Raw genomic sequence first — 12,306 nt, 5'->3', positions numbered from 1 at the left:
TTTTCTCACTTTAATGAAAAAGAATTATTCATACTTGTATATATAAATACAAACAAGTATCTTTCTTCTTCATGTGTTTACCAACTGTATCTAAACAAACTTATCAAGATATTAATATTTATTTTCTGTACACGAATATAGATTTATTCAACAAACTCGAGATATTGTACGATTTTTATTGGAAAGAGTGAAGACAAGTCATAATAATAACAATAAGTCTCTACCATTCATTTACGTGAAATTTTGCAGTATATGAAAACCTGTTGTATAATTTTATAAAAAACGGAAGCATATGGTAGACAATCAAAAACTTCAATATAAAATTAAAATCAGAAAAAATATTTTATCAAAGGGACATCTCTCTAAATAGGGAAACCAGGACCCATCGGTCATTAACTTGTAAAATTCTGTTAACGACCGGTTTTCCGGTCCGTTTTTTTTCTGTTAATGACCGGTAGAAATCATTGCAGTAGAATAAATAATGTCATGTGACCCCTTGATATCCAAAAAGATAAGCTTATTCTTAACCGATATGAAATAATCACTTTCATTACCACTTTTTAAAAACTGTAAACATATTTTCTCCTGATGATGACAATAATCGAAGTTTTTCTAAACAACGAAAAGCAAGATGATTCCTATTTGCACACGATGGTATTTAATGATACCGATTTTAAAACTACAGAAGCTGCTTTAGAAGGCTGATCCATAACAAAACTATATCAATTGTAGTGTAAAATAAAGAGAAAGGAATATTTAACCTATATACGATATCTACATTTTATTTATATACAAATACAAATTGCTACGTGAAAAGTATTTTGCTTTTACATCAGTTCAATTTTTTTTAAGGATTTTGAATGATTGCATTTTCTGTAAATATTGCGCAATTGAATTTTTGTTTTATATGCAATTGATTTGGAATAATGGTATTTTATTCTTATATGTTCATATGTTTTTAGAAAACAAAATCGTCCAAGAATAGGCAAAGGACATTTTGTTATATTCTTGAGATTTAATAATAAAATTGAGAATGGAAATGGGGAATGTGTCAAAGAGACAACAACCCGACCAAATAAAAAACAACAGCAGAAGGTCACCAACAGGTCTTCAATGCAGCGAGAAATTCCCGCACCCGGAGGCGTCCTTCAGCTGGCCCCTAAACAAATATATACTAGTCCAGTGATAATGAACGCCATCCTAATTTCCAAATTGTACACAAGAAACTAAAATTAAAATAATACAAGACTAACAAAGGCCAGAGGCTCCTGACTTGGGACAGGCGGGGTTAAACATGTTTGTGAGATCTCAACCCTCCCCCTATACCTCTAACCAATGTAGAAAAGTAAACGTATAACAATACACACATTAAAATTCAGTTCAAGAAAAGTCCGAGTCTGATGTCAGAAGACGTAACCAAAGAAAATAAACAAAATGACAATAATACATAAATAACAACAGACTACTAGCAATTAACTGCCATGCCAGCTCCAGACTTCAATTAAACTGACTGAAAGATTATGATTTCATCATATGAACATCAGGCACAATCCTTCCCGTTAGGGGTTTAGTATCATACCATCATTCTTGACCTTTGACAAAAAGTGCAATGCACGAATCTTAAATGACCGGGCAAATCAGAAAGTTAAGATAATAAACTTTTGAATGATACATTATATAGCTGTATGTATGGTGTATGCATTAAAGTCGTTAACTAAGCGTCCTTTTGAAAATGTCACTCGCATACGAAACACATAATTATGAACATTAGTTGCACTGTAGATTCGAGCGTCACTGACGAGTCTTTTGTAGACGAAACACTCGTCTGGCGTATATATAAAATTTAGTCCTGGTATCTATGATGAGTTTATTTACAACCACTGGGTCGATGCCACTGCTGATGGAGATTTATTTTCCCGTGGGTATCACAAGCCCAGTAGTCAACACTTTTTGTGCTGACATGAATTATCATTAATATTGTTATATTCATAAATTAACTGTTTACAAAATTTTTATTTTTTTGAAATACTAAGGCTTTTCTACCTCAAACATAGATTACATTAGCTGTATTTGGCAACACTTTTAGGAATTTTTGTTCTGAATGCTCTTCAACTTTGTACTTTATTTGGCTTTTTTTTTTCTTTTTTTTTTTAAAACTTTTTTGGATTCGAGCATCACTGACGAGTCTTTTATAGACGAAACGCGAGTCTGGCGTATATATATAATTTAGTCCTGTTATATATAATGAGTTTATTTACAACCACTGGGTCGATGCCACTGCTTGTGGAGATTTATTTCCCCGAGGGTATCACAAGCCCAGTAGTCAGCACTTTTTGTACTGACATGAATTATCATTGATATTGTAATATTTAAATTAACTGTTTACAAAATTTTGAATTTTTTGAAATACTAAGGCTTTTCTACCTCAGGCCTAGATAACCTTAGCTGTATTTGGCAACACTTTTAGGAATTTTGGATCTCAATGCTCTTCAACTTCGTACTTTATTTGGCTGTTTTTATCTTTTTTGGATTCGAGCGTCACTGACGAGTCTTTTGTAGACGAAACGCGCGTCTGGCGTATATATAAAATTTAGTCCTGGTATATATGATGAGTTTATTAACAACCACTGGGTCGATGCCACTGCTGGTGGAGATTTATTTCCTCGAGGTTATCACAAGCCCAGTAGTCAGCACTTTTTGTGCTGACATGAATTATCATTGATATTGTTATATTTAGTAATTAACTGTTTACAAAATTCTAAATTTTTTGAAATACTAAGGCTTTTCTACCTCAGGCCTAGATTACCTTAGCTGTATTTGGCAACATTTTTAAGAATTTTGGATCTCAATGGTCTTCAACTTCGTACTTTATTTGGCTTTTTTTTAAAAGACTTTTTTGGATTCGAGCGTCACTGACGAGTCTTTTGTAGACGAAACGCGCGTCTGGCGTATATATAAAATTTTAGTCCTGGTATCTATGATGAGTTTGTGTATATGTGTAGTTAGAACTCGACATCTTACCTGTATCTAATGCTGATGTAGATATCTTAGAGATAATGTTATGATGAGTGGTAGACTTTGGTTGCACATTGGTGTTTGTTGGTATTGTTCTCACTTTCATAAAAAACATAAAAGATTTAAGTAACAGTCATATCAGTATAAACAATAACATACCTTATTTATCATCATGATTTTAATCTGCATGTCACCGATAGTATCTTCTGAACGAGTCTTATTGTAAAAAGATGAAATTTCATACATCCGGTGCAGGTTTTTGTATTAAGTATAAAATTTGTTAAAATTTTAGCCTATACATTGTAAAGGATTTACTGTTAACTCCACGAGGGGGGATACTTTACCCTTACTTTTAGGTCTTGAAAAAGAAATAACAAACGCTAAATGTCGAATCTACCAATGTTTTGTTTGGCATACAACAGATACAATTGAATAATCTAGAATAAAAAATGTCTCCTTGGTATCTTCCACGAATCTTTGAAATTCTTAAATTAAAAAAAAAAATTAGGCAGAAGGTACTAGGGGCGCATACTAACGTATAGTTATAAAGGAACGAATCACCAACTATATAAAATATGTTATTTATAGAATAACCAATGGAAGAATTTAAATAGAGAAAAATATTCAACGAATGACCGAACAACACATTAACTCACGAAAAAAAGATATAGTTCCTAACATGTTTTACATTAATTTAAAAAAAAAAGCCATTTGCCAATGTAATAAAAAGAATATGCGTAGCGCATGCGTTAATTATCAGTGTTATTCGGTCACGAGTTGAATATTTTTCGATATTTGAGTTCTTTAATTAGTTATTTTTTTTATTACATTGGCAAATGGCTTTTTTTTTTAAATTAATGTAAAACAAGTTAGGAACTATATCTTTTTTTCGTGAATTAACTGATTTACATATCCCCTAAAGCAGATAGATTCACAATAACAAGTGTTAAGAAATTGAAAAGTGGAGGTGTCCTGATTGATAATTTAGTCTTCAATGCATGACTTTTTGTATTAGTTTTTAGAACTAGCGGTCAGTAACTACGAGTTTTCTCAGATCTGTACTTATTGTAATTTTGTTGTTGAGATATACAAGTACCCGGCCACGTCCACTCTGTGTAGTATTTGTATTTGTATCCTTCTGATGAGTTAAGCCTTTTTCAATTGATTTATATTGTTCGTTGTTATGTTGTACTGTTATACCACTTTCCCAGGTCACGGAAGGGTTGGGATCCTTCTTACATGTTTAACCCCACCAAATTCTGTATGTATGTGCCTGTCCAAAGTCAGGAGCCTGTAATTCAGAGTTGTCGTTTGTTTATGTGTTATATATTAGTTTTTCGTTCATTTTTTGTACACAAATTAGTCAGTTATTTTTCTCGTTTGAATTGTTTTACATTATCATTTCGGGGCTTTTTATTGTTGAATATGTGGTAACGGCTTTGCTCATTGTTGAAGGCTACGATGAAATGTATGTGTTAATTTCTGTGTTATGTTGTTTCTGGTGGAGAGTTGTCTCATTAGCAATAATACTTTTTTTTAGAGCATTTGACATGTCCAGTAACATAGCTGTGTTTATCAGGACACTGTAGCAGTTTGGGTATCATATACAGATTCAAATCCAAACAAAACATGAAACCGACCGATGGTAGTTCATGATAACATTTTGAGAGAAGAGACCCATACCTGTATGTTCATAAACTGTAGATACATGTGCGGCTCCGCATGGATCTTTCTTTGACCCAAAGCAAGTGTGATTGCAGTTGTTAATATCTGTTTCAATTAAATTCCATAAAGTTTTTAAGCAAGCACATTGGTGTCCCTAAAATAAATTATATTGAATTAGTGTATGTTGAAACGTACAAGTGTATAAATAAAATGTTTTGATAACAAACAAAAATAAAATTGGGAATGGAAATGGGGATTGATTATTTACAATACCAAATTTCATAGGTGTTTGAAAAATATGCATATAATGATTTGTATTGTAAAATATTTGCCAGTTTTAAGAACACTCATAAGAAAACTGAGAAGTATGATTATGTATGAAACCGTATATCATTATCAGATCAAATAGGAATTGATGTTTCAATATAAATTGTATATCATCGTTTAGGCAATCAATGATAACACAGTAATGTAAGATCTAACGTTCTATTTGATAACAATAATATGGTGAAATTTGTCTAATTTGTAATATATTCCAAAATAATTTAAATTAATAATATTGACAGCACTTTGGTTTTTAATTTTTCAAACTTAACATGGCGACCCACGTGCACTCTGTCTTGGAACTTTTTCTAACTTCATTCGATTTCAGCATAATTGATCTTGTCGTCAATGTTTTGTTTAAACATATTTTATTGTTCAAAACAAATGGATTAGACACAAGTTTTTCAACTTAATTCCGTCTTCTCCATAATATACATGAATATACATTATATTTCTATAGCACATTACATAAATTTGTAATTTTCTAATAAGCATGAAGGCAGGAAAAATAATTAAATAGATCACAACTATTGTTATTATAAAATTTATACAAAAAAAAAAAAAAAAAAAAATAGAAACGGCTCAATGGATATAAACCTTCTTATTTTGAATAATCAAACACACCCAAACGATCGGTCTAAAGGGGAAACACCTGCTGTTACTAGTGTGTTTTTCAATGACTTTCTATAATATTTACCTGTATAAGTTGAAAAAAATAACGTGCAATATTGTGAATATATACAATTGTGATACGGACATTAAATTCTGACGTTAAAAAATACGGATTAAGGGATGACAAGAACATAGATTTAATGTAAGTATCGTTTTTGTATTAACTTCAATAATTGAAATCCATTGAAGCGAAACATTATGTTAACCGTTATGAACAAGAAATCGATCATTCGAACAATGCATCGTCTGTACTGTAGACTAGTAAATAAAACAATAACCAGCAAGGTTGTTATCAGAGTGAGAAACGTTGAGTTTCTTTTATATATTTATGTACTACAGAAAATATTACAAAATTGTCTTTTGTATCTAAGTTGTCATTACCAAACAATAACAAATCAATTGTAACAGGAATGTCTAAGTGGGCCAGTTCAGTAAGCATAACATTTCTTTGCGATGCAAAGTTATTACAATATAATTAATAGTGTTTAACACTTACACTATTGTAACCACATGCACAATTTGCATCATGTACTAAATTGGCCTTGTTTAAATCTGCGCTAAGTGCACTGCACTTGTTGCTTAGCCTTGCATGTAATATAGATAGCAGTCTATCTCCATAAAAATAGTACCTAGGAGGTTTTACATTATGAAAATACAGTTGTTGCAGTTGTAGCTTGAAAGAAGAAAAAGTAGGAATTTGACGAATATGCAAATCTAATTAATTCCACAATGTAATAGAAGATGAAAAAAAAAGACTGTTGATAAACTGATAGACGATTCAATGGTATATTAATGTTATGTCTATTTTGCAGGTCGTCAATGATTGATTGTTTGTTTATACAGATTGTAGGTTTGCTTTTAAATTTGATACCGAACATCCCTCTTTCACTTCAAGTAGCTTAGAATTTGTGTGATTTGTTTAAGCTATTGATTTTGCCTTTTGATTAGGGACTTTCCGTTTTGAATTTTCCTCAAAGTTCAGTATTTTTCTGATTTCACTTTTTAAACTTTAAAAGTTGAAGCACTACTATGAGCTTAAGTCAAAGGTGATTTTATTCAGGGTAAATTTACATCATAACAGTTATCATGTGTTCATTAGTACAATTTATAACTTCAGTTGTCATAGATGAAGTATAATAGTCTTAAAAAGAATCAAGTTCAGATGCTTAAAAAATACCCTCAACCGAAGAAAATGTAATATTACGAGCATTCAGGGCAAAATTCCAAATATTGAAATATAAGGTTTCATCGCATTTTTATAAAATTATATCTAAAACACTATCAGATATCATTTGTATATTCATATAAATTCATACAAAAAAACACACTCCTCGCTCGAGTTCAAACGTTGACGAGAGTGTGTTTGGGGGAAAATATCATGCACTTGTAAATAATTATTCATTTAATTAAAATCTGATAATGACGATGGTTTTAATTTCGGTTTATATAAATATATAAATGATGTCTGGAGCTGATCCCTATCAAAATCACATTTTTTGCCATAGCAAAAAAAAAACTCAAAATAAAATATACCATGTAGATAACATTAAAAGAAAGATGGTTCTAGTTTTAATGTTTCTATATATGCATCATACATTACCCTTAATTACGCAAAGAACTCGTTTTTCCAACATGCATATATAATTAGTTATCATAGGTACCAGGATTATAATTTAGTACGTCAGACGCGCGTTTCGTCTGAATAAGACGCATCAGTGACGCTCATATCAAAATATAAATGATGTCTGAGCTTTACAAAATCCCTTTCAAAATCCCCATATCAGAAAAAGACAACAAAATACTTGTTAAAAAATTAAATATGGATCCAGTTCTTAATGCGACTATGCATTATACATTACCCTTAATGCAAAAAACTCGGTTTTCCAACATTTGCAGGAGCAGGATGATGTTATGTCCCAATCGATCCTATAAATAGCAGTTGCGTCCCATGAACCTTTATCATAAAAACAACCTGAATTTTGAAATGAAGATGAATTACAACCTATTCAAGTATAATACAAGTTTTAGCATCTATATCATCTTTAAATTTACATAACAAAACAGTTTATTAAGAAATAAATTTCTTTATGTGCAAAGAAATGTTTACAAATTTTTGTGTACAATATCATTCTTTAAAGAATAAATGAAAGATAAACATTTACGTAAAAATTAAAGGCCGATCTATCAGATATTATTTAATTTTAATTGCAACCAAAGATGTCAACTCTGAATGAGTTTTGAAAAGGCGATATTGATTTTTGTTCAGAATAAGGTAATGATACTTTGACCTCATGCAGACACAGCCCGAAATCTAAAAATGAATATATGTTTCTACGTTAAAAAATAATTCGATCTTAATTTCTGACATGTTTTTCCGCTACCGTCAAAACAGTCATTGGTTATTTCAAAAAGGCGAATTCCGTTTTCCGTCTAAAAATCATATTTCAAAATAATTTTAGAAGTACTTATTTACAATTTGAAAAGAAATTCGTCGTACAGATATCCGAGGGACGTACTTGTGTATTTCGTCATATTTCAGTGTATTCTATAATATACACTTCGAAACATATTTTTATTGATTTTTGTTATTTTACAAAATCAAACAAGATAAAATAACACGAAGACAAAATAGACCATGATTCAAAGTAAGAAACATCCCCAAAAAGAACAAACATTCAAATAAGATTAAAGGTTAAGCAAAGCGAACCAGCTCGAAGGAGACACATTTAGTTCGGTAGGGTTGGCAGTCCTTGTATGACTGGTAAAACTCAACATGTAATTACGCTTGTTGTAATTATGATAATGATGAAGGATATAGAACCAGACACCATACACTAGCGTACAATCTTCAACACATAAACATCGCAAAACGTTTGCACTATTATTTGTCTGTTTGTCTTTGTATTTTTTTTTAGCCATGGCGTTGTCAGTTTTTTTTTCGATTTATGAGTTTAACTGTCCCTCTGGTATCTTTAACTCCTCTTATGCATTTAGAAAAAAAAAAAATATTTAAAGCCAGATAGTATGCGTAACTTACCTTTATGCGACATCAGTGGCATCTGTAAAAACAAATCATAATCCAAGACATTTGTAACATTTGGTTTGTTACTTTTTATTGGTGTGCTCCTTTTACAGACATTGAAATTCATTAGTCCTTTGCTTGTAGCCACAACAGAACCTACGTGTATTCATACAGAAAATTATAAATTATTGAACGTATTATAAGGTGACATGCTAAATACGTAACAGGTAATTGTTTTCTTAGTATAAAGGGCTGAAAATATAGACTGTAATTGAAAATAGAATATGTATTTTCTAAAGACAGATACTTTGACAAACATAAAGTACGTAGATCTCAATAATTGCATGGGTCGTTGAAGTGTCGAGACCATAAGACTTTGCAAAGTAGGCCATCTGTTTTAGCGTCCATATTCAAAATATATTTATCTTATCCCCCACTGGGATCTTAATTAGGTTCTAAAGAAAAGTGTTTAAGCTTTAGTTGATGTGAATTATCCAATCCCGTAGCTGCATTTGAAATTCCGCTTTCAAGTCTATATCATCAAATTAAAAGAAAACTTTACAAAACGTAACGAATTTGGGAAAAATGGCGAGAGGGCAAAACTATCTTGTGTTAAATCAATGAAAATAAAGTCGCAAAAGTTGTCCGGTATATAGTAAATGTAAATGCCTGAACTTCTCCGTCCCAACAGTAAAAATGTTTAGATATCCGTTTTGCTATTGTTTTTTTTACATAGGCATGCATGTCTATTATGCATGAAAACACCTGGGACGAATTTCACGGAAAGGGCGACATAGGAATATTTCAACAACGGCGTCAGCATTTGTTTAGTATTCTGCTTAAGCTAGTTTAATAAGCACTACTTGTGATATCGATGGATCAATGATTTTTTGTTCAAAATTGCAATACTATCCAAATATATTAGTTTGACGACTATTTAAAGACCTGCCACCTAGATCATGATCTAGTAACTTTAAATTAAAAAGCAATTTACATTGTTAAGTTTTCTGTTTAAGTAAGGTTGATTGGTCAATCATTTTTTTAATGTTGCATTACTATCAGTACACATCAGTCTGACGATTATGTTGATGCACTGTGGCCTAGGACATGATCCAGGGATTTTGAATAGATTATATTAGTTATGTCAATGTTAAGTTTTCTGTAGAGTTAGTTTGAAAGGAACTACTTATAGTATAAAGGAATATATGTTTTAAATGTACACGACTGTCTGTACGACTTTGAATAAAAAAATATATTGCTGTTCATCGGATTATCTTTTGTTTAATTTAATGCCAACAGGCGAGACATAACTCGGTGTCAACTGTTTGTTGTAACAATTTGTAGCCATTATACCATACCATGTTTTCACGGGATTGCAATTGTTTTCTGGCGTGTAATGCAATGGACTGTTATCCGTTACGAGTATTAAAAAAATCATTATGGAAACCAATGCAGGATATAAATTTTATACGCCAGACGGGCTTTTCGTCTGCAAAAATACTCATTAATGACGCTTGAATTTCAAAGTAAAAAAGCAAAAAAAAAGTACGAATACGTAGAGCTTTGATGACCCAAATAGATAAAGAGAGATGTGTATGAGTGCCAATAAGACAACTCTTCATCCAAGTAACAATTATATATATAAAAGTAAACCACTATAGGTTAACGTACGGCCTTCAACACTGAGCCTTGGTTCATTCCTAACAGCAACCTATAAAGGACCACAAAAAATACTAGTGTAACCATTTAAACGAGAAAACCAACGGTCTAATCTTAATAAAACGAAGAAACGAGAAAAATATATGAACTACATAAGCAGACGACAACTACTGTACATCAGATACCGAAAGGTTTTGACAAATACAACTAATGCAACCTATGCCTAAGAGGTCATTCAAACACATTAATGTCTAGCTATTGTACATCTTCCCGTTTTGTTGAAAGTATGTCTAAGTGCTTTAATAAAAGATAAATACCTTCATATACCACAGAAAATAAGAACAACTCCAATAAATGTATGATAAACATCATAATTGCTTACATCCACTTCATTTGAACAGTTGTCACATTGGCAATCACCACGTCTTCTTATGTGTATATCATAATGCCAATCTATTTCTAAACCAATGATTTTCAAAAATTTTATCAGACTGAATTCCCCGACAAGAGTCCTTAGTTCATACTTCATATTAAACAATAACCGGAAAATTTTATAACATTGTTAGCTGTTTTTTTAATCAAACTTCATTTCGTTGAAAAAAAATATTTCCTCAAAAGTGAAACCTCAGTGCAGTCATATTTGAAAATTGCAAATGGCATAATTTTTTTCAGACAAAAACTGGTTTTGAACTGTTTGGTGTCAACAATGCTTTTTTGTATGGTCACTTTGGCGTCTCATTGACATATATATGACAACTTTATAATATTGGTAATATGAAAAGCAAAACAAAAAATATTTTCATTATAATATTTAAATTTGAAAGATAGAATTTAAAGGTGTTTTCTTGTGGCATATTTTTTTTATAGAACCGAGCTCCAACAGAAATCAAAAGAGACACTTGTCTCTAAATATGAAAAGAACAAAAATACCGATCAAACTCTAAGGAAATTTACATCCCTTATGAAAAGCAATTCAACAGCTCAATTTTGTATTATTTGTTAGTAATACAAAATTAAAATGGAAGTTTGCTTTTTTTCATAGTAAATCATATTTTATTGATAATTTTGACATTTGTTAATTAGTTGAATACATCAAATACCGGTACCGTATCCCGGCTTCTGTAACCATTTGTAGTATTAAATCAATTTGGTCAGGACTAATTAGTTTATTTGAAATATAAGTCTTGCTTATACAGCAGTTCTGTATAAAATACCACAGAGAAAGAAAAATAAGAAAGAGTGGAATATTTCTATTAAAGGCGGAATCATCATAATCAAAATTAAATACATATATTTCATTCTAATTAAATCTAATATAAAAGTATATAAATTACAAACAAAACTATGCAATGAATACCACACAAAGAAAGACCACTCTTGTTCAAATTAGAGAGAGCACAAAGAGTATGACTTTTTATGATAGTAGCATTTTTTCTACCGGGAATCGATTATTTAGAGATTACTGGAATGTTTTGGTACGTCTATAAGAAGTTTTCATGCACTATTGCAGTATCTCAGTATGCAGCATGGTTGTGTTTTTCATCTTTCGTCGCCACTTAAGGTCGTGATTTGAACTGTAGTTTTGTATCATCTTTACTAACAGCAATAGGGTGAGCAAGTGAATCATATGGCAGAGAGTAATTCTTATATGCTTCTTTCAAATTTTTCGTAAACTTTGTAAGTCCGGTTTTTTCAAAATTTTCGAACCGTCGTCATTGACAAGGAGAAGATGTTCGTATATACAATTGAATATCGTAGTCATTATGCACTTCTTTTAAATCCTTTCGCATATTGAAATCTAGTCTTTGTTTTGATTATCAATATCAACAGGGTCCCGATAATTACTGACCGAAACTTTGCCAGACCGCTTTGTTTACTGTAGAATAAATGGTACTTCGTTTGTTCTGTTACTTTACCGGTTGTTACTACTTAACATTTGCATTGTGTGT

The 12,306-nt window shown here is 31.2% G+C and overlaps 1 protein-coding gene across 1 annotated transcript; it reads right to left on the bottom strand.

Moving 5' to 3' along the window:
- Positions 1–2,962: 2,962 nt before the first annotated feature.
- On the bottom strand, positions 2,963–10,819 carry LOC139489942 (uncharacterized). Its single transcript, XM_071276790.1, has 5 exons — positions 10,675–10,819; positions 8,714–8,854; positions 7,536–7,648; positions 4,699–4,834; positions 2,963–3,114 (listed from the first exon to the last, which is right to left on the bottom strand). The coding sequence occupies exons 1-5, from the start codon at positions 10,727–10,729 to the stop codon at positions 2,963–2,965; spliced, it is 597 nt and encodes a 198-aa protein (XP_071132891.1). The 5' UTR covers positions 10,730–10,819.
- Positions 10,820–12,306: the final 1,487 nt, after the last annotated feature.

Source organism: Mytilus edulis, chromosome 9 (genome assembly GCF_963676685.1).
Source record: "Mytilus edulis chromosome 9, xbMytEdul2.2, whole genome shotgun sequence".
In the NCBI taxonomy this organism is placed as follows: Eukaryota; Metazoa; Mollusca; class Bivalvia; order Mytilida; family Mytilidae; genus Mytilus; species Mytilus edulis.
Note: the sequence above shows the minus strand (reverse complement) of the source record. Positions and strands in the feature narration are given on the sequence as shown.